The following is a 22,345-nucleotide window of genomic DNA, read 5'->3' on the forward strand; positions in this document are numbered from 1 at the left end:
TGTGAGTGCAACAGGGCGGTAGTCATTCAGGCAGCTGACTCTGGGTTTCTTAGGAACAGGGACAATGGTGGTTTTCTTAAAGCAGGAAGGAACTATAGACTGAGCTAGGGAGAGACTGAATATGTCCGAGAAGACATCTGCCAGCTGGTCTGCACATGCCTTCAGAACGCGGCCGGGGATGGCATCAGGGCCAGGAGCCTTGTGTGGATTGGTCTTTTTAAAGACTTTACACACATCCGCTCTGGATACGATCAGTGGGTTTCCGGCTTGGATTTCTGGAATCTTCCTGACTGGATCTGCGTCACTGACCTCAAACCGAGCGTAGAATGAATGGAGCTCATCAGGAAGAGAGGCGGACTGTTGTGCGACATAGCGGGGTTGTGTTTTGTAGTCTGTAATGGTGCGTATACATGCCGCTGTGGTCCGTGTGTTGCAGCTGTGATGATATGACGCTAAGTTTACTCTGTAGTTGTATTTAGCTGTTTTGATGGCTTTCCTGAGGTCGTATCTGGTTTTTTGTATTCATCCCTCTGGCCAGAATTGAAAGCAGCTGTCCGAGCTCCCAGTTTGGGGCGTATCTCGGGTTCTGATTTGGGTATGTGTGAACAGTAACCCTGGGAACCACATCTTCAGTCCATCTACCACCATTCTGGCCATCACAGAGGACAGTCCCCACCCCACTGCCCTCAGGCCGGAGGTACAAGAGCATCTGGACACTGACCACCAGATTCCTCAACAGCTTCTACCCACAAGCAGTGAGACTGGCGAACACATTTGGCCATCCCCCTCGGACCACACCTACACCATCACATCTACCTCTTTATGATTTCTTATCTATTGCACATCTCCAGTCACTGTTTACATGTCTGCATTGTTTACATTCAAGCTGTTTACTTGTTGACTTGTACATTGTCTACTGTTTGTGTGTATATTGTCTTGATGCACTGTCGGCACTTTGTGTTTTTACACGTGTTCTAACAATCGAGAGACTTTCTGTCAGTAAGAATCCCATTGTACCAGTACCGGTTACATATAAGACAGGATAAGATTGTATTGTCCCCTGAGGGAATGTTTTATGGACACCCAGCGCTCCTGTACATTTACATAGAACACAAACAAAAAAGATGAAGAAAAGAAAAACATTGCAGACTATTTTACTGCAAAAAATAAGAAAAGCATTGCACATCACTCTATTGCACATGTACAGAATAACACACAGCAACATGTAACATTTATAACACATCAGAAAACATATCGCACTCAAGTGGGTTGTAAGAGTCTAAATTGTGTTGGAGAGTGGAACACAGGAATGTCTGTATCTGTTTGACACACATTTGGGAACCCTGAAACGTTTGCCAGAAGGAAGGAGTTGATATTCAGAGCTGATATTGGGAGGGATCTGATATATGTTTTCCTGCCTGTTTGATGAGGGATTTTTCCAAGATTGTCTGCAAGGAGAGATGCCGTTTCACTCCCATGACCTTCAAAGCTGTCTGGAAGAGTGATTAGTAATTAGTGATTTTAAATGAACTGATAGATGACCAAACCACACTGAAATACCATACCTGATCATGCTCTCGATTACAGCACGGTAGAAGAGGAGCATTACTTCCTGTCGAACCCCAAACACTCTTAGTCTTCGCAGGAAATATAAGCGCTGCTGATCTTTGGAGCAAACACTCTCAACACGAGCAGTCCAGCACAGGTGACTGTCTCTGTGTACTCCCAAGTACTTATATGAATCAACCTGAGTGATAAAATCATTGTGGATTACTACATGCGCGTGATCACCAACTGCTCTGGGATCCGAAACTATTTCGTTTGTTTTTTTTTTTAACATTGAGAATTAGGTTATTGCTGTCACACCATTGCACAAACCTTTGGACTTCTGACATCTACACGGATGAGCTGCTGCCTCTGTGCATTAAGCCAAGAACAGCTGTATCATCTGAGAATTTGAAAATGAAGCTGCTTTGACTACTGCTTGACTACTGCCCGAGGGGCACCTGTGCTCACAGATCGTGACGCGGAAAGTTTTGTTGAGCGGTTTGTTAGAATCGAATGGGACCGTCTTTGAATGTTGTGGTTATCAATAGACGGGGCTGCAGCGTGTTAAATCCACAGACAGCAGCCGGGCACAGGCATGGGTGTCCCCTGGGTGTCTTTTAACGAGACGCACAATGCTGTAAATCGCATCACCGGTGTTTATATACAAACTAGTATGGATCCAGTACAGAGTTCACTTCTGACACAGCATGCATACCATAATGAGGCAATACAGCTCAAGTACCCCAGCGCCCCCCAGTCCCCGCCGAAAACACCTAAAACAACTGATTTCAGCTGCTCCGCCTCCCCCAGCGCCGATCACAACACAACGACAACAGCAGCGCGCCCGTCTGGGCGGAGAGGGTGGGCTGACAGGCCGACGGCGCTCCTGGGAAATGAAGTTTTTCTTCCCCTCCACGGCCAGGTAAAGGGCCTGGTTAAAAACTACAATCCCACAACCCCCCCCACCGGGAGTTGACCTGCGTGCCCCGGGGTGTTCTGGGAGTTGGTGTTCTTGAGTAGGCGCGATGACCTCCGTCACAGCGTGAAGAAACCCCACAGTGGACTACAAGTCCCGCAAGGCCGCGGGGACGGCAGTAAATAAGAGGCGCCGCGGCGGCGCCTGCCTCTTCCTGTTTGTTTTGCGTTTCTCCCGGGTTTAAAATGGCGTCGGCTTGACGACCGAGGGTGTTGAGGAAAAGAGAGGCGCTCACGGGCGGCAGCTGCTGACGGGGGCGAGCGGCACACAAACGCTTCGTGGCGGCGAGGGCGGCGCAGGACGACTCCCGCCGCTGCGGTTCCCGGCGCGAGGCCCTCCGTGCGCGTCTGAGGCGGCCGACGCCCCGCGCGGCCTGTTCGCCCGGGCGCCGCCGGCCGCGGGCTCCGGCAGAGGCACTACAGTTCCCGGCAGCCTCTTCGCGACGCCGCGGGCCGCTGGGGGATGTAGTTTTCTGGGGGGGGCGGGGCGGGCGATGGTTATTGGCGCTGCAGCGGACTGCAGACCCCAGTGACAGCAGGACAGGAGGACAGGGGGACAGGGGGGCAGGACACCCCTGGCCGGAGGATGGCCACGGGGGCGGCGGAGGACTCGCTGGGCTGGTGCCTCTCGCAGCTGGCGAAGGCCGTGGCCCCGGGTTCGACAGCGGTGGACTGGAGCTGGTCCGAGTCCGGCCAGCCCCAGCCCCAGGCCCAGGCCCAGGCCCAGCCCCAGGCCCAGGCCGGGCTGAGCCGGGCCCTCATCGCCATCCGGACCCGCCACATCAAGGGCGCGGCGGGCATCGCGCGGTACCGCCGCCGCGGCGGCATGCGCCCCCTGCTGGAGCTGCTGCGGCGCCCGCGCGCCCGCAAGGCGCTCGACCTGGCGCTGAGCATCCTGGGCAACTGCTGCACGGAGGCGGAGTCGCGCTCGGAGGTACGGGGTGCTCGGGGGGGACATGGAGTGGGAGGGGCGCTGTGAGGGGTGGGGGAGGGGCGGGGCGGGGCGCTCGGGGGGCGTGGTGCTCTGGGGGTCACGCTCCGAGGGGTGGGGAGGGGGCGTGGCGCTCTGAGGGGAGGGGCGCTCTGGGGGGGGGGGGGGGGGGGCGTGGTGCTCTGGGGGTCACGCTCCGAGGGGTGGGGAGGGGGAGGGGTGCTGGGAGGTACAGGGGTGCTCGGGGGGGACATGGAGTGGGAGGGGCGCTGTGAGGGGTGGGGGAGGGGCGGGGCGGGGCGCTCGGGGGGCGTGGTGCTCTGGGGGTCACGCTCCGAGGGGTGGGGAGGGGGAGGGGTGCTGGGAGGTACAGGGGTGCTCGGGGGGGGACGAGGAGTGGGAGGTGCGTTGTGAGGTATGGGGGAGGGGCGCTCTGAGGGGAGGGGGAGGGGCGCTCGGAGGTACAGGGGTTGGGAGGGGCGCTGTGAGTTACGGGAGGGGGTCAGAAGCCCAGCTCCACGCCGCCCCCTGGAAGCTGACCTGTGTCGTTGTGTGTTTGTGCTTCTGTAGGTTCGCACCCTGGGAGGGATCCCCCTGTTAGGTGAGAGAACCGTCTCCCTACCATCCCTGTCCCCTCTCTGTGACATCACCCCCTCCTCTCTGTCCTCTGTGACCTCATGCCCTCGCTGACACTACGCTCTCCTGTCATCTCTGTGACATCACCCCCTCCTCTCTGTCCTCTGTGACCTCATGCCCTCGCTGACACTACGCTCTCCTGTCATCTCTGTGACATCACCCCCTCCTCTCTGTCCTCTGTGACCTCATGCCCTCGCTGACACTACGCTCTCCTGTCCTCTCTGTGACATCACCCCCTCCTCTCTGTCCTCTGTGACCTCATGCCCTCGCTGACACTACGCTCTCCTGTCCTCTCTGTGACATCACCCCCTCCTCTCTGTCCTCTGTGACCTCATGCCCTCGCTGACACTACGCTCTCCTGTCCTCTCTGTGACATCACCCCCTCCTCTCTGTCCTCTGTGACCTCATGCCCTCGCTGACACTACGCTCTCCTGTCCTCTCTGTGACATCACCCCCTCCTCTCTGTCCTCTGTGACCTCATGCCCTCGCTGACACTACGCTCTCCTGTCCCCTCTCTGTGACATCACCCCCTCCTCTCTGTCCTCTGTGACCTCATGCCCTCGCTGACACTACGCTCTCCTGTCCTCTCTGTGACATCACCCCCTCCTCTCTGTCCTCTGTGACCTCATGCCCTCGCTGACACTACGCTCTCCTGTCATCTCTGTGACATCACCCCCTCCTCTCTGTCCTCTGTGACCTCATGCCCTCGCTGACACTACGCTCTCCTGTCCTCTCTGTGACATCACCCCCTCCTCTCTGTCCTCTGTGACCTCATGCCCTCGCTGACACTACGCTCTCATGTCATCTCTGTGACATCACCCCCTCCTCTCTGTCCTCTGTGACCTCATGCCCTCGCTGACACTACGCTCTCCTGTCCTCTCTGTGACATCACCCCCTCCTCTCTGTCCTCTGTGACCTCATGCCCTCGCTGACACTACGCTCTCCTGTCCTCTCTGTGACATCACCCCCTCCTCTCTGTCCTCTGTGACCTCATGCCCTCGCTGACACTACGCTCTCCTGTCATCTCTGTGACATCACCCCCTCCTCTCTGTCCTCTGTGACCTCATGCCCTCGCTGACACTACGCTCTCCTGTCCTCTCTGTGACATCACCCCCTCCTCTCTGTCCTCTGCTCTGTCCTGATCGCCACTGCTGTGTCTCCATGTCCTGCAGTCACACTTCTGAAGAGCATCAACATTGGCAGCATCCAGAACCGAGCAGCTCGAGCTCTGGGCAACCTGGCCATTGATCCAGACAACAGCGTGCTGATCCACAAGGCAGGTGAGTGTGTGTGTGTGAACCCCCCTCTCTCTCAGTGCAGTGTTAATGTACTGGAGTGTCCAGTCAGTGTGTCTGTATGAACCCCTCTCTCTCTCTCAGTGCAGTGTTCATGTACTGGAGTGCCCAGTCAGTGTGTCTGTATTAACCCCTCTCTCTCTCAGTGCAGTGTTAATGTACTGGAGTGTCCAGTCAGTGTGTCTGTATTAACCCCTCTCTCTCAGTGCAGTGTTAATGTACTGGAGTGCCCAGTCAGTGTGTCTGTATTAACCCCTCTCTCTCTCAGTGCAGTGTTAATGTACTGGAGTGTCCAGTCAGTGTGTCTGTATGAACCCCTCTCTCTCTCAGTGCAGTGTTAATGTACTGGAGTGTCCAGTCAGTGTGTCTGTATTAACCCCTCTCTCTCTCAGTGCAGTGTTAATGTACTGGAGTGTCCAGTCAGTGTGTCTGTATGAACCCCTCTCTCTCAGTGCAGTGTTAATGTACTGGAGTGTCCAGTCAGTGTGTCTGTATGAACCCCTCTCTCTCTCTCAGTGCAGTGTTAATGTACTGGAGTGTCCAGTCAGTGTGTCTGTATGAACCCCTCTCTCTCTCAGTGCAGTGTTAATGTACTGGAGTGTCCAGTCAGTGTGTCTGTATGAACCCCTCTCTCTCTCAGTGCAGTGTTACTGTACTGGAGTGTCCAGTCAGTGTGTCTGTGTGATCCCCCCTCTCTCTCTCAGTGCAGTGTTAATGTACTGGAGTGTCCAGTCAGTGTGTCTGTATTAACCCCTCTCTCTCTCAGTGCAGTGTTAATGTACTGGAGTGTCCAGTCAGTGTGTCTGTATGAACCCCTCTCTCTCTCAGTGCAGTGTTAATGTACTGGAGTGTCCAGTCAGTGTGTCTGTATTAACCCCTCTCTCTCTCAGTGCAGTGTTAATGTACTGGAGTGTCCAGTCAGTGTGTGTATTAACCCCTCTCTCTCTCAGTGCAGTGTTAATGTACTGGAGTGTCCAGTCAGTGTGTCTGTATGAACCCCCCTCTCTCTCAGTGCAGTGTTAATGTACTGGAGTGTCCAGTCAGTGTGTCTGTATTAACCCCTCTCTCTCTCAGTGCAGTGTTAATGTACTGGAGTGTCCAGTCAGTGTGTGTGTATTAACCCCCCTCTCTCTCTCTCAGTGCAGTGTTAATGTACTGGAGTGTCCAGTCAGTGTGTCTGTATTAACCCCTCTCTCTCTCAGTGCAGTGTTAATGTACTGGAGTGTCCAGTCAGTGTGTCTGTATGAACCCCTCTCTCTCTCAGTGCAGTGTTAATGTACTGGAGTGTCCAGTCAGTGTGTGTGTATTAACCCCTCTCTCTCAGTGCAGTGTTAATGTACTGGAGTGTCCAGTCAGTGTGTGTGTATTAACCCCTCTCTCTCTCAGTGCAGTGTTAATGTACTGGAGTGTCCAGTCAGTGTGTCTGTATGAACCCCTCTCTCTCTCTCAGTGCAGTGTTAATGTACTGGAGTGTCCAGTCAGTGTGTCTGTATTAACCCCTCTCTCTCTCAGTGCAGTGTTAATGTACTGGAGTGTCCAGTCAGTGTGTCTGTATTAACCCCTCTCTCTCTCAGTGCAGTGTTAATGTACTGGAGTGTCCAGTCAGTGTGTGTGTATTAACCCCTCTCTCTCTCAGTGCAGTGTTAATGTACTGGAGTGTCCAGTCAGTGTGTCTGTATGAACCCCTCTCTCTCTCTCAGTGCAGTGTTAATGTACTGGAGTGTCCAGTCAGTGTGTCTGTATTAACCCCTCTCTCTCTCAGTGCAGTGTTAATGTACTGGAGTGTCCAGTCAGTGTGTCTGTATTAACCCCTCTCTCTCTCAGTGCAGTGTTAATGTACTGGAGTGTCCAGTCAGTGTGTCTGTATTAACCCCTCTCTCTCTCAGTGCAGTGTTAATGTACTGGAGTGTCCAGTCAGTGTGTCTGTATTAACCCCTCTCTCTCTCAGTGCAGTGTTAATGTACTGGAGTGTCCAGTCAGTGTGTGTGTATTAACCCCTCTCTCTCAGTACAGTGTTAATGTACTGGAGTGTCCAGTCAGTGTGTCTGTATTAACCCCTCTCTCTCTCAGTGCAGTGTTAATGTACTGGAGTGTCCAGTCAGTGTGTCTGTATGAACCCCTCTCTCTCTCAGTGCAGTGTTAATGTACTGGAGTGTCCAGTCAGTGTGTGTGTATTGACCCCTCTCTCTCAGTGCAGTGTTAATGTACTGGAGTGTCCAGTCAGTGTGTGTGTATTAACCCCTCTCTCTCTCAGTGCAGTGTTAATGTACTGGAGTGTCCAGTCAGTGTGTCTGTATGAACCCCTCTCTCTCTCTCAGTGCAGTGTTAATGTACTGGAGTGTCCAGTCAGTGTGTCTGTATTAACCCCTCTCTCTCTCAGTGCAGTGTTAATGTACTGGAGTGTCCAGTCAGTGTGTCTGTATTAACCCCTCTCTCTCTCAGTGCAGTGTTAATGTACTGGAGTGTCCAGTCAGTGTGTGTGTATTAACCCCTCTCTCTCTCAGTGCAGTGTTAATGTACTGGAGTGTCCAGTCAGTGTGTCTGTATGAACCCCTCTCTCTCTCTCAGTGCAGTGTTAATGTACTGGAGTGTCCAGTCAGTGTGTCTGTATTAACCCCTCTCTCTCTCAGTGCAGTGTTAATGTACTGGAGTGTCCAGTCAGTGTGTCTGTATTAACCCCTCTCTCTCTCAGTGCAGTGTTAATGTACTGGAGTGTCCAGTCAGTGTGTCTGTATTAACCCCTCTCTCTCTCAGTGCAGTGTTAATGTACTGGAGTGTCCAGTCAGTGTGTCTGTATGAACCCCTCTCTCTCTCAGTGCAGTGTTAATGTACTGGAGTGTCCAGTCAGTGTGTCTGTATTAACCCCCCTCTCTCTCAGTGCAGTGTTAATGTACTGGAGTGTCCAGTCAGTGTGTCTGTATTAACCCCTCTCTCTCAGTGCAGTGTTAATGTACTGGAGTGTCCAGTCAGTGTGTGTGTATTAACCCCTCTCTCTCAGTACAGTGTTAATGTACTGGAGTGTCCAGTCAGTGTGTCTGTATTAACCCCTCTCTCTCTCAGTGCAGTGTTAATGTACTGGAGTGTCCAGTCAGTGTGTCTGTATGAACCCCTCTCTCTCTCAGTGCAGTGTTAATGTACTGGAGTGTCCAGTCAGTGTGTCTGTATTAACCCCTCTCTCTCTCAGTGCAGTGTTAATGTACTGGAGTGTCCAGTCAGTGTGTCTGTATTAACCCCTCTCTCTCTCAGTGCAGTGTTCATGTACTGGAGTGTCCAGTCAGTGTGTCTGTATTAACCCCTCTCTCTCAGTGCAGTGTTAATGTACTGGAGTGTCCAGTCAGTGTGTCTGTATTAACCCCTCTCTCTCTCAGTGCAGTGTTAATGTACTGGAGTGTCCAGTCAGTGTGTGTGTATTAACCCCTCTCTCTCTCTCTCTCAGTGCAGTGTTCATGTACTGGAGTGTCCAGTCAGTGTGTGTGTATTAACCCCTCTCTCTCTCAGTGCAGTGTTAATGTACTGGAGTGTCCAGTCAGTGTGTCTGTATTAACCCCCCTCTCTCTCTCTCTCTCTCTCAGGTGGGGTGTCTGCTCTCCTCCTCTGCCTCTCCTCCTCCTCGGCCCCGGACTCCCCGACCCCCCAGGAGGCGGAGTGTGCCCAGTCTGTGGTGAGGGCGCTGCGCAACCTGGCGGACTCGGCGCCTCACCGCGGGCTGCTGGTGGCGCAGGGCGCGGTGGCGGCGCTGGGCGCGCGGCTGGCAGCCCCCTGCCCCCCGGCCCTGCGGCTGGCCGCCCTGCGCGCGCTGGCGGAGCTGACCCGCGGCTGCAGCCAGGCCTGCGCCCGCGAGCTGGCCCGCGCCGGCGTGCTGGCCCGGCTGGGGCCCCTGGCGGCCGGGCCGCGGGCCCCCCAGCAGGAGCTGGCCCTGCGTGTGCTGGCCCACTGCTGCGCCCAGGGCTGCCTGCGGCCGCTCGTGGGCTCCCTGGGCGCCGTGGCCCGGTTCGCGGAGGAGGTGCGGCGCGAGCCGGGGCGCTCGGCGGCCTTCCTGCGCGCGCTGTGCCTCTGCTGCCGCGAGGCGGTGAACCGGGCCCGCGTGCGCGCGGCCGGCGGCCTGGACGTGCTGCTGGGCGTGCTGGCGGGCCGGCCCGGGCCCGCGCCGGTGCGCCTGGTGCTGCTGGCCTTCGTGGACTTCGTGTACGACGAGGCGGCGCTGGAGCAGCTGCAGGGGGCGGGGCTGGTCCCGCTGCTGGTCGCCAGGCTGGTTGAGCTGGCCCGGGGGGAGGGGCCGGGCCGCGAGGGGGAGGAGCCTGCGGACCCCTACACCCCCTCCTTCGACTTCCCGCCCCTGGAGGCCGCCAGGAGGGAGGGGTCAGCCGAAGGTCAAGGGTCATCCAGCTTCCTCAGTCTCAGGTGAGGATGGAGGGTCACTGTGCTGTATGAACCCGTCTCTCTCTCTCTCTCTCTCAGTGTGGGGTCACTGTGCTGTATGAACCCGTCTCTCTCTCTCTCTCAGTGTGGGGTCACTGTGCTGTATGAACCCGTCTCTCTCTCTCTCTCTCGGTGTGGGGTCACTGTGCTGTATGAACCCGTCTCTCTCTCTCTCTCTCTCAGTGTGGGGTCACTGTGCTGTATTAACCCCTCTCTCTCTCTCACTGCGGGGTCACTGTGCTGTATTAACCCCCCTCTCTCTCTCAGTGTGGGGTCACTGTGCTGTATGAACCCGTCTCTCTCTCTCTCTCAGTGTGGGGTCACTGTGCTGTATGAACCCGTCTCTCTCTCTCTCTCTCAGTGCGGGGTCACTGTGCTGTTTTAACCCGTCTCTCTCTCTCAGTGCGGGGTCACTGTGCTGTATTAACCCGTCTCTCTCTCTCAGTGCGGGGTCACTGTGCTGTTTTAACCCGTCTCTCTCTCTCAGTGCGGGGTCACTGTGCTGTATTAACCCGTCTCTCTCTCTCAGTGCGGGGTCACTGTGCTGTAATAACCCCTCTCTCTCTCTCAGTGTGGGGTCACTGTGCTGTGTGAACCCCTCTCCCTCTCTCAGTGCGGGGTCACTGTGCTGTGTGAACCCCTCTCTCTCTCTCGGTGTGGGGTCACTGTGCTGTGTGAACCCGTCTCTCTCTCTCTCACTGCGGGGTCACTGTGCTGTATTAACCCGTCTCTCTCTCTCACTGCGGGGTCACTGTGCTGTGTGAACCCGTCTCTCTCTCTCTCACTGCGGGGTCACTGTGCTGTATTAACCCGTCTCTCTCTCTCACTGCGGGGTCACTGTGCTGTATTAACCCGTCTCTCTCTCTCACTGCGGGGTCACTGTGCTGTGTGAACCCGTCTCTCTCTCTCACTGCGGGGTCACTGTGCTGTGTGAACCCCTCTCTCTCTCTCGGTGCGGGGTCACTGTGCTGTGTGAACCCGTCTCTCTCTCTCTCTCTCTCACTGCGGGGTCACTGTGCTGTGTGAACCCCTCTCTCTCTCTCACTGCGGGGTCACTGTGCTGTGTGAACCCCTCTCTCTCTCTCGGTGCGGGGTCACTGTGCTGTATTAACCCCTCTCTCTCTCTCAGTGTGGGGTCACTGTGCTGTATTAACCCCTCTCTCTCTCTCAGTGTGGGGTCACTGTGCTGTATTAACCCGTCTCTCTCTCTCTCGGTGCGGGGTCACTGTGCTGTATTAACCCCTCTCTCTCTCCAGGTCCTGGCTCTTGTCGGAGGGCTTGATCTCCAGTGAGGGGGAGGTGTCCCCGCAGTGGTCCCCAGGGGGCGAGCCGGAGTGGGGTGCGGACTGCAGCGCGGGGTCCCCGCCCCCGCCGTCCCAGGCGTCCCCCACCCGCGCCCCGCCGTACCCCCACCCGTACCACCCCGAGCCCTGGACGCCGGAGTCGGCGGCGCTGGTGCTGCTGTCCCGGGCCTCGCAGGCGCTGGACCCCAGCGCGGCGCTGGCCCAGCCGGCGGCGCTGGCCGGGCTGCTGGAGTTCCTGCAGCTGCGCCGCGACCCCAGCCCGCGCCTGGCCCGCCTGCTGGGGCGCCTGTCCTGCCACCCCGCCTGCCTGCAGGCCCTGCTGCGCTGCGGCGCCGCCACCCTGCTGCACCTGCGGCTCGTCCGCGGCCTCCTGGGGGCGCCCTGCCGCCCGCAGCCCGAGGGCACCCGGCTGAGGGTCCGGGAGCTGGGTGAGCGTCTGTCTGTCTGTCTGTCTGTCTGTCTGTCTGTCTGTCTGTCTGTCTGTCTGTCTGTCTGTCTGTCTGTCTGTCTGTCTGTCTGCACCCGTCTCTCTCTCTCTCTCTCTCTCTCTCTCTCTCTCTGTCTGTCTGTCTGTCTGTCTGTCTGTCTGCACCCGTCTCTCTCTGTCTGTCTGTCTGCACCCGTCTCTCTCTGTCTGTCTGTCTGCACCCGTCTCTCTCTGTCTGTCTGTCTGCACCCGTCTCTCTCTGTCTGTCTGTCTGCACCCGTGTCTGTCTGTCTGTCTGTCTGTCTGTCTGTCTGTCTGTCTGTCTGTCTGTCTGTCTGTCTGTCTGCACCCGTCTCTCTGTCTGTCTGTCTGCACCCGTCTCTCTGTCTGTCTGTCTGCACCCGTCTCTCTCTCTCTGTCTGTCTGTCTGTCTGCACCCGTCTCTCTGTCTGTCTCTCTGTCTGTCTGTCTGCACCCGTCTCTCTGTCTGTCTGTCTGTCTGTCTGTCTGTCTGTCTGTCTGTCTGTCTGTCTGTCTGTCTGTCTGTCTGTCTGTCTGTCTGCACCCGTCTCTCTGTCTGTCTGTCTGTCTGTCTGTCTGTCTGTCTGTCTGTCTGTCTGCACCCGTCTCTCTGTCTGTCTGTCTGTCTGCACCCGTCTCTCTGTCTGTCTGTCTGTCTGCACCCGTCTCTCTGTCTGTCTCTCTGCACCCGTCTCTCTGTCTGTCTCTCTGCACCCGTCTCTCTCTCTCTGTCTGTCTGTCTGTCTGCACCCGTCTCTCTCTCTCTGTCTGTCTGTCTGTCTGCACCCGTCTCTCTCTCTCTGTCTGTCTCTCTGTCTGCACCCGTCTCTCTCTCTGTCTGTGCCTGTCTTTTTGTCTGTCTGTACCCGTCTCTCTTTCTCCTGTCTGCAGTCAGTGTGTGTGTGTTGTGTTACAGGACTGACCCTCCTCAGTAATCTGCGGGTGCAGTGTGAGTCAGTGTGTGTGTGTTGTGTTACAGGACTGACCCTCCTCAGTAATCTGCGGGTGCAGTGTGAGTCAGTGTGTGTGTTGTGTTACAGGACTGACCCTCCTCAGTAATCTGCGGGTGCAGTGTGAGTCAGTGTGTGTGTGTTGTGTTACAGGACTGACCCTCCTCAGTAATCTGCGGGTGCAGTGTGAGTCAGTGTGTGTGTTGTGTTACAGGACTGACCCTCCTCAGTAATCTGCGGGTGCAGTGTGAGTCAGTGTGTGTGTTGTGTTACAGGACTGACCCTCCTCAGTAATCTGCGGGTGCAGTGTGAGTCAGTGTGTGTGTTGTGTTACAGGACTGACCCTCCTCAGTAATCTGCGGGTGCAGTGTGAGTCAGTGTGTGTGTGTGTTGTGTTACAGGACTGACCCTCCTCAGTAATCTGCGGGTGCAGTGTGAGTCAGTGTGTGTGTGTTGTGTTACAGGACTGACCCTCCTCAGTAATCTGCGGGTGCAGTGTGAGTCAGTGTGTGTGTGTTGTGTTACAGGACTGACCCTCCTCAGTAATCTGCGGGTGCAGTGTGAGTCAGTGTGTGTGTGTTGTGTTACAGGACTGACCCTCCTCAGTAATCTGCGGGTGCAGTGTGAGTCAGTGTGTGTGTTGTGTTACAGGACTGACCCTCCTCAGTAATCTGCGGGTGCAGTGTGAGTCAGTGTGTGTGTTGTGTTACAGGACTGACCCTCCTCAGTAATCTGCGGGTGCAGTGTGAGTCAGTGTGTGTGTGTTGTGTTACAGGACTGACCCTCCTCAGTAATCTGCGGGTGCAGTGTGAGTCAGTGTGTGTGTTGTGTTACAGGACTGACCCTCCTCAGTAATCTGCGGGTGCAGTGTGAGTCAGTGTGTGTGTGTTGTGTTACAGGACTGACCCTCCTCAGTAATCTGCGGGTGCAGTGTGAGTCAGTGTGTGTGTGTTGTGTTACAGGACTGACCCTCCTCAGTAATCTGCGGGTGCAGTGTGAGTCAGTGTGTGTGTTGTGTTACAGGACTGACCCTCCTCAGTAATCTGCGGGTGCAGTGGGAGTCAGTGTGTGTGTTGTGTTACAGGACTGACCCTCCTCAGTAATCTGCGGGTGCAGTGGGAGTCAGTGTGTGTGTGTTGTGTTACAGGACTGACCCTCCTCAGTAATCTGCGGGTGCAGTGTGAGTCAGTGTGTGTGTGTTGTGTTACAGGACTGACCCTCCTCAGTAATCTGCGGGTGCAGTGTGAGTCAGTGTGTGTGTGTTGTGTTACAGGACTGACCCTCCTCAGTAATCTGCGGGTGCAGTGTGAGTCAGTGTGTGTGTTGTGTTACAGGACTGACCCTCCTCAGTAATCTGCGGGTGCAGTGTGAGTCAGTGTGTGTGTGTTGTGTTACAGGACTGACCCTCCTCAGTAATCTGCGGGTGCAGTGTGAGTCAGTGTGTGTGTGTTGTGTTACAGGACTGACCCTCCTCAGTAATCTGCGGGTGCAGTGTGAGTCAGTGTGTGTGTGTTGTGTTACAGGACTGACCCTCCTCAGTAATCTGCGGGTGCAGTGTGAGTCAGTGTGTGTGTGTTGTGTTACAGGACTGACCCTCCTCAGTAATCTGCGGGTGCAGTGTGAGTCAGTGTGTGTGTGTTGTGTTACAGGACTGACCCTCCTCAGTAATCTGCGGGTGCAGTGTGAGTCAGTGTGTGTGTGTTGTGTTACAGGACTGACCCTCCTCAGTAATCTGCGGGTGCAGTGTGAGTCAGTGTGTGTGTGTTGTGTTACAGGACTGACCCTCCTCAGTAATCTGCGGGTGCAGTGTGAGTCAGTGTGTGTGTGTTGTGTTACAGGACTGACCCTCCTCAGTAATCTGCGGGTGCAGTGTGAGTCAGTGTGTGTGTGTTGTGTTACAGGACTGACCCTCCTCAGTAATCTGCGGGTGCAGTGTGAGTCAGTGTGTGTGTGTTGTGTTACAGGACTGACCCTCCTCAGTAATCTGCGGGTGCAGTGTGAGTCAGTGTGTGTGTGTTGTGTTACAGGACTGACCCTCCTCAGTAATTTGCGGGTGCAGTGTGAGTCAGTGTGTGTGTGTTGTGTTACAGGACTGACCCTCCTCAGTAATCTGCGGGTGCAGTGTGAGTCAGTGTGTGTGTGTTGTGTTACAGGACTGACCCTCCTCAGTAATCTGCGGGTGCAGTGTGAGTCAGTGTGTGTGTGTTGTGTTACAGGACTGACCCTCCTCAGTAATCTGCGGGTGCAGTGGGAGTCAGTGTGTGTGTTGTGTTACAGGACTGACCCTCCTCAGTAATCTGCGGGTGCAGTGTGAGTCAGTGTGTGTGTGTTGTGTTACAGGACTGACCCTCCTCAGTAATCTGCGGGTGCAGTGTGAGTCAGTGTGTGTGTTGTGTTACAGGACTGACCCTCCTCAGTAATCTGCGGGTGCAGTGTGAGTCAGTGTGTGTGTGTTGTGTTACAGGACTGACCCTCCTCAGTAATCTGCGGGTGCAGTGTGAGTCAGTGTGTGTGTGTTGTGTTACAGGACTGACCCTCCTCAGTAATCTGCGGGTGCAGTGTGAGTCAGTGTGTGTGTGTTGTGTTACAGGACTGACCCTCCTCAGTAATCTGCGGGTGCAGTGTGAGTCAGTGTGTGTGTGTTGTGTTACAGGACTGACCCTCCTCAGTAATCTGCGGGTGCAGTGTGAGTCAGTGTGTGTGTGTTGTGTTACAGGACTGACCCTCCTCAGTAATCTGCGGGTGCAGTGTGAGTCAGTGTGTGTGTGTTGTGTTACAGGACTGACCCTCCTCAGTAATCTGCGGGTGCAGTGTGAGTCAGTGTGTGTGTGTTGTGTTACAGGACTGACCCTCCTCAGTAATCTGCGGGTGCAGTGTGAGTCAGTGTGTGTGTGTTGTGTTACAGGACTGACCCTCCTCAGTAATCTGCGGGTGCAGTGTGAGTCAGTGTGTGTGTGTTGTGTTACAGGACTGACCCTCCTCAGTAATCTGCGGGTGCAGTGGGAGTCAGTGTGTGTGTGTTGTGTTACAGGACTGACCCTCCTCAGTAATCTGCGGGTGCAGTGGGAGTCAGTGTGTGTGTTGTGTTACAGGACTGACCCTCCTCAGTAATCTGCGGGTGCAGTGTGAGTCAGTGTGTGTGTGTTGTGTTACAGGACTGACCCTCCTCAGTAATCTGCGGGTGCAGTGGGAGTCAGTGTGTGTGTTGTGTTACAGGACTGACCCTCCTCAGTAATCTGCGGGTGCAGTGTGAGTCAGTGTGTGTGTTGTGTTACAGGACTGACCCTCCTCAGTAATCTGCGGGTGCAGTGTGAGTCAGTGTGTGTGTTGTGTTACAGGACTGACCCTCCTCAGTAATCTGCGGGTGCAGTGTGAGTCAGTGTGTGTGTGTTGTGTTACAGGACTGACCCTCCTCAGTAATCTGCGGGTGCAGTGTGAGTCAGTGTGTGTGTGTTGTGTTACAGGACTGACCCTCCTCAGTAATCTGCGGGTGCAGTGTGAGTCGGGGTTCGGTGCCGGTGTCCTCACTCATCTGATGCTGTCTGGCTCGGACCCTGAGCGCCTGGCGTGTGCGCTAGCCCTGCCGCTGGTCACCAGGTGAGCTGTCTGTCTGTCTGTCTGTCTGTCTGTCTGTCTGTCTGTCTGTCTGTCTGTCTGTCCAGTAACAGACCTGTGTCTGTCTGTCCAGTAACAGGCCTGTGCCTGTCTGTCTCTCCAGTGACAGGCCTGTCTGTCTCTCCAGTAACAGGCCTGTGCCTGTCTGTCTCTCCAGTAACAGGCCTGTGCCTGTCTGTCTCTCCAGTGACGTGCCTGTGCCTGTCTGTCTCTCCAGTGACGTGCCTGTGCCTGTCTGTCTCTCCAGTGACGTGCCTGTCTGTCTCTCCAGTAACAGGCCTGTGCCTGTCTGTCTGTCTCTCCAGTGACGTGCCTGTCTGTCTCTCCAGTGACGTGCCTGTGCCTGTCTGTCTCTCCAGTAACAGGCCTGTGCCTGTCTGTCTCTCCAGTGACGTGCCTGTCTGTCTCTCCAGTAACAGGCCTGTGCCTGTCTGTCTCTCCAGTGACGTGCCTGTCTGTCTCTCCAGTAACAGGCCTGTGCCTGTCTGTCTCTCCAGTGACAGGCCTGTCTGTCTCTCCAGTGACGTACCTGTCTGTCTCTCCAGCAACAGGCCTGTGCCTGTCTGTCTCTCCAGTGACGTGCCTGTCTGTCTCTCCAGTAACAGGCCTGTGCCTGTCTGTCTGTCTCTCCAGTAACAGGCCTGTGCCTGTCTGTCTGTCTCTCCAGTAACAGGCCTGTGCCTGTCTGTCTCTCCAGTAACAGGCCTGTGCCTGTCTGTCTGTCTCTCCAGTGACGTGCCTGTCTGTCTCTCCAGTAACAGGCCTGTGCCTGTCTGTCTGTCTCTCCAGTGACGTGCCTGTCTGTCTCTCCAGTAACAGGCCTGTGCCTGTCTGTCTCTCCAGTGACGTGCCTGTGCCTGTCTGTCTCTCCAGTAACAGGCCTGTGCCTGTCTGTCTCTCCAGTGACGTGCCTGTGCCTGTCTGTCTCTCCAGTAACAGGCCTGTGCCTGTCTGTCTCTCCAGTAACAGGCCTGTGCCTGTCTGTCTCTCCAGTAACAGGCCTGTGCCTGTCTCTCCAGTGACGTGCCTGTCTGTCTCTCCAGTAACAGGCCTGTGCCTGTCTGTCTCTCCAGTAACAGGCCTGTCTGTCTCTCCAGTAACAGGCCTGTGCCTGTCTGTCTCTCCAGTAACAGGCCTGTGCCTGTCTGTCTCTCCAGTAACAGGCCTGTCTGTCTCTCCAGTGACGTGCCTGTCTGTCTCTCCAGTAACAGGCCTGTGCCTGTCTGTCTCTCCAGTGACGTGCCTGTCTGTCTCTCCAGTAACAGGCCTGTCTGTCTCTCCAGTAACAGGCCTGTCTGTCTCTCCAGTAACAGGCCTGTGCCTGTCTGTCTCTCCAGTAACAGGCCTGTGCCTGTCTGTCTCTCCAGTAACAGGCCTGTCTGTCTCTCCAGTGACGTGCCTGTCTGTCTCTCCAGTAACAGGCCTGTGCCTGTCTGTCTCTCCAGTAACAGGCCTGTGCCTGTCTGTCTCTCCAGTGACGTGCCTGTGCCTGTCTGTCTCTCCAGTAACAGGCCTGTGCCTGTCTGTCTCTCCAGTGACGTGCCTGTCTGTCTCTCCAGTGACGTGCCTGTCTGTCTCTCCAGTAACAGGCCTGTGCCTGTCTGTCTCTCCAGTAACAGGCCTGTGCCTGTCTGTCTCTCCAGTGACGTGCCTGTCTGTCTCTCCAGTAACAGGCCTGTGCCTGTCTGTCTCTCCAGTGACGTGCCTGTCTGTCTGTCCAGTAACAGGCCTGTGCCTGTCTGTCTCTCCAGTAACAGGCCTGTCTGTCTCTCCAGTGACGTGCCTGTCTGTCTCTCCAGTAACAGGCCTGTCTGTCTCTCCAGTAACAGGCCTGTGCCTGTCTGTCTCTCCAGTAACAGGCCTGTCTGTCTCTCCAGTGACGTGCCTGTCTGTCTCTCCAGTAACAGGCCTGTCTGTCTCTCCAGTAACAGGCCTGTGCCTGTCTGTCTCTCCAGTAACAGGCCTGTCTGTCTCTCCAGTAACAGGCCTGTGCCTGTCTGTCTGTCTCTCCAGTAACAGGCCTGTGCCTGCCTGTCTGTCTCTCCAGTAACAGGCCTGTCTGTCTCTCCAGTAACAGGCCTGTGCCTGTCTGTCTCTCCAGTGACGTGCCTGTCTGTCTCTCCAGTAACAGGCCTGTCTGTCTCTCCAGTAACAGGCCTGTGCCTGTCTGTCTCTCCAGTAACAGGCCTGTCTGTCTCTCCAGTAACAGGCCTGTGCTCCGGAAGCTGCTGCTCGATCACGCTGGTCTGCGTCTGGCCCTGCAGCCGCTGTGTCGCCGTGACGACGCCCCGGCCGCGGAGGAGGACCCGCTGGGCTGGGGGGCCCTCCTGGGCGCCTGGCTGCCGCCCCCCCAGCCCCCCTCGGCGCGGCGCCTGCGGGCGCTGTACTGCTGCGCGCTGGCGGACTGCCTCTCCGCCCTGCTGGGGCGCCCCGAGGGTGGGGGGGCCCCCGGCGCCCCGCGGCCCCCGCCCCCCGCCCCCTGCCCCTACCGGCGCGCCCCCCCGGACCTGGTGCTGCTGCTGGACGACGGCACGCGGCTCCCCGCCAGCCGGGCCGCCCTGACCGGGCAGGGGGGCTCCCCCTACTTCCACGCGCTGCTGCTGGGGGGCTTCCGGGAGGCGCTGGCCACGGGGGGGGTCCCCATCCGCGACGTCACCCCCGAGATGCTGCTGCCCGTCCTGCACTTCCTGCACGGCTGTCGCCTGGGCGACGGGGCGGCCTGCCCGCTGCTGGGGGCCCTGGGGGCGGGCGGGGAGCCCCCCCTCTGGGGGCCGCCCGGGGGCGGGGAGCCCCCCCTGCTGGCGGCCATGCGGGGCGCCAGCCGCTTCCTGGTGTCGGGGCTGCAGGCGCAGCTGGAGGAGCTGTGTGTGTCTCTCCTGGGCCAGCAGGGGGCGTCCGGACCGGCTCGGAGCGGGCCAGACTCGGAGTCACTGGGCGGACTGGGCGGGTCCGGACTGGGTCAGAGCGGGCCAGACTCGGAGTCACTGGGCGGACTGGGCGGGTCCGGACCGGCTCGGAGCGGGCCGGAGTCACTGGGAGAACTGGGCGGGTCCGGACCGGCTCGGAGCGGGCCAGACTCGGAGTCACTGGGCGAACTGGGCGGGTCCGGACTGGGTCAGAGCGGGCCGGAGTCTCTGGGCGGACTGGGCGGGTCCGGACTGGGTCAGAGCGGGCCAGACTCGGAGTCACTGGGCGAACTGGGCGGGTCCGGACTGGGTCAGAGCGGGCCAGATTCACTGGGCGAACTGGGCGGGTCTGGACTGGGTCAGAGCGTGCCAGACTCGGAGTCACTGGGCGGACTGGGCGGGTCCGGACTGGGTCAGAGCGGGCCGGAGTCTCTGGGCGGACTGGGCGGGTCCGGACTGGGTCAGAGCGGGCCAGACTCGGAGTCACTGGGCGAACTGGGCGGGTCTGGACCGGGTCGGAGCGGGCCGGAGTCACTGGGCGAACTGGGCGGGTCCGGACTGGGTCAGAGCGGGCCAGAGTCACTGGGCGAACTGGGCGGGTCTGGACTGGGTCAGAGCGTGCCAGACTCGGAGTCACTGGGCGAACTGGGCGGGTCCGGACTGGGTCGGAGCGGGCCAGACTCGGAGTCACTGGGCCAGCAGGGGGCGTCCGGACCGGGTCGGAGCGGGCCAGACTCGGAGTCACTGGGCGAACTGGGCGGGTCCGGACTGGGTCAGAGAGGGCCAGACTCGGAGTCACTGGGCCAGCAGGGGGCGTCCGGACTGGGTCAGAGCGGGCCGGAGTCACTGGGAGAACTGGGCGGGTCCGGACTGGGTCAGAGCGGGCCAGAGTCACTGGGCGAACTGGGCGGGTCCGGACTGGGTCAGAGAGGGCCAGACTCGGAGTCACTGGGCCAGCAGGGGGCGTCCGGACCGGCTCGGAGCGGGCCGGAGTCACTGGGCGGACTGGGCGGGTCCGGACCGGCTCGGAGCGGGCCGGAGTCACTGGGCGAACTGGGCGGGTCCGGACTGGGTCAGAGCGGGCCAGACTCGGAGTCACTGGGCGAACTGGGCGGGTCCGGACTGGGTCAGAGCGGGCCAGACTCGGAGTCACTGGGCCAGCAGGGGGCGTCCGGACCGGGTCGGAGCGGGCCAGACTCGGAGTCACTGGGCGAACTGGGCGGGTCCGGACTGGGTCAGAGAGGGCCAGACTCGGAGTCACTGGGCCAGCAGGGGGCGTCCGGACTGGGTCAGAGCGGGCCGGAGTCACTGGGAGAACTGGGCGGGTCCGGACTGGGTCAGAGCGGGCCAGAGTCACTGGGCGAACTGGGCGGGTCCGGACTGGGTCAGAGAGGGCCAGACTCGGAGTCACTGGGCCAGCAGGGGGCGTCCGGACCGGGTCGGAGCGGGCCGGAGTCACTGGGCGAACTGGGCGGGTCCGGACTGGGTCAGAGCGGGCCAGATTCACTGGGCGAACTGGGCGGGTCCGGACCGGCTCGGAGCGGGCCGGAGTCACTGGGTGAACTGGGCGGGTCCGGACTGGGTCAGAACGGGCCAGACTCGGAGTCACTGGGCGAACTGGGCGGGTCTGGACTGGTTTGGAGCGGGCCAGACTCGGAGTCACTGGGCGAACTGGGTGGGTCAGAACTGGGTCGGAGCGGGCCGGACTCGGAGCCGGACCCTGCCTCCCTCCTCGGCGCCCTGCCCTCGCTGTACCAGTTCTCCCAGCAGCACGGTTACCCCCTGCTGGGCCGCCGCTGCCTGGCCCTGCTGCTGGCCGCCCGCCCCCCCCTGCCCCTCGCCCCCGCCGCCGCCTGCCTGGGGCAGATCGCCGACCACGCCCACTGCGGCCAGCGCCTGCAGGAGGACATACTGGCCATGGTCACCCGCGCACTGACCTGACCCTGGGCAGAGGACACAGGGGGAGAGGGGCGTGTCTGGGGAGGGAGGAGAGGGGTGTGGCTGGGGAGGGAGGAGACAGGAGGAGAAGGGTGTGTCTGGGGAGGGAGGAGACGGTGGGGGAGAGGGGCGTGTCTGGGGAGGGAGGAGAGGGGCGTGTCTGGGGAGGGAGGAGAGGGGCGTGGCTGGGGAGGGAGGAGACAGGAGGAGAAGGGTGTGTCTGGGGAGGGGGGAGACGGTGGGGGAGAGGGGCGTGTCTGGGGAGGGAGGAGACAGTGGGGGAGAGGGGCGTGTCTGGGGAGGGAGGAGACAGTGGGAGGAGAGGGGTGTGTCTGGGGAGGGAGGAGACAGGAGGAGAGGGGTGTGTCTGGGGAGGGAGGAGACAGTGGGAGGAGAGGGGCGTGTCTGGGGAGGGAGGAGACAGTGGAGGAGGGGGGCGTGTCTGGGGGGGGTTTGTGGGAGGGGGAGTTTTGTCTAAGGGGGCGAGGGCCTGTGCTCTCTGGGTGCCCTCTGTGGGGCTGTAGATACTGTACATACACTGTGAATACCCAGCTGGACCCTGAGTCACTGTAATAAACGCTCAGCTGATGAACTCAAACTGCTGTGTCAGAGGTCAGTCTGTTCTCCTGCCCCCCAGTAACCCCCTGTCCGTCTCCAGCGGCGCGACCTGCTCCCACACACCGTTCTGGAACAGGCCCAGTTTGATGACGCTGGCTCCTGCCCTGCTGGGCTCTCGCGGACCGGACCGGAGCTCTCTCGTCTGCTTGTCTCAGGGGGAGCGGTTTTACAGCCACAGTGCTGGCGGACATGAGGGAAAATTCAACTCCATGCAGACACGAGCGATGGGTTTACTCCCTGCTGAACATCTGCTACCTGGAATAATAATTGCTGACCCTTATATAGCGCCTGTCTGGACACCCCACTCAATGCGCTGTACAGGTCATGGGGATCCCCCCCACCCCCAGCAGTGTGTACCCCACCTGGATGAGGCTCCAGTCCTCTCCCACACAGCAGCTCTCAGTGGAGGAGAGTAGAGGGACACCGGGGTGACACCCCGACTCTTCTCGAGAGACACCCTGGGATTGTTAATGAGCACAGAGAGTCAGGACCCCGGCTTCACGTCTCATCTGAAGGACAGAGCCTGTTTACAGTCCAGTGTCCCCGTCAGTGTCCAGCCCTACTCTTTTATAGCTCACCATCACTGGACTGGGGCATCAGAGCGCAGGGTGAGAGCGCCCCCTGCTGGCCCCACTCACACCTCTCCCAGGGGTCTCCCCTCCAGGTTCTGGCCAGGCGCCCCCTACTGGGCTCCAGTGGGCTGTGAGCTGGGTGAGAGCGCCCCCTGCTGGGCTCCAGTGGGCTGTGAGCTGGGTGAGGGCG

The 22,345-nt window shown here is 58.3% G+C and overlaps 1 protein-coding gene across 2 annotated transcripts; it reads left to right on the forward strand.

Moving 5' to 3' along the window:
- The first annotated feature begins 1,068 nt into the window (after window positions 1–1,068).
- Window positions 1,069–21,563, forward strand: armc5 (armadillo repeat containing 5). Of its 2 annotated transcripts, XR_015939707.1 has the most exons (8): window positions 1,069–3,457; window positions 4,025–4,055; window positions 5,263–5,370; window positions 8,958–9,786; window positions 11,061–11,536; window positions 15,971–16,103; window positions 18,325–21,022; window positions 21,242–21,563. XR_015939707.1 is itself a non-coding variant. In XM_088637261.1 (7 exons), exons 1-7 carry the CDS (start codon window positions 3,110–3,112, stop codon window positions 20,966–20,968), a joined length of 4,569 nt encoding a protein of 1,522 aa, XP_088493387.1. In that variant the 5' UTR covers window positions 1,069–3,109; the 3' UTR covers window positions 20,969–21,222. The 2 variants fall into 2 exon arrangements, 1 of the variants encoding a protein (XP_088493387.1); XM_088637261.1 differs by lacking the exon at window positions 21,242–21,563 and having other exon boundaries at window positions 18,325–21,222.
- The last annotated feature ends 782 nt before the right edge of the window (window positions 21,564–22,345 follow it).

The sequence above is a fragment of the Lepisosteus platostomus genome, chromosome 6 (assembly GCF_059453375.1).
Source record: "Lepisosteus platostomus isolate fLepPlt1 chromosome 6, fLepPlt1.hap1, whole genome shotgun sequence".
In the NCBI taxonomy this organism is placed as follows: Eukaryota; Metazoa; Chordata; class Actinopteri; order Semionotiformes; family Lepisosteidae; genus Lepisosteus; species Lepisosteus platostomus.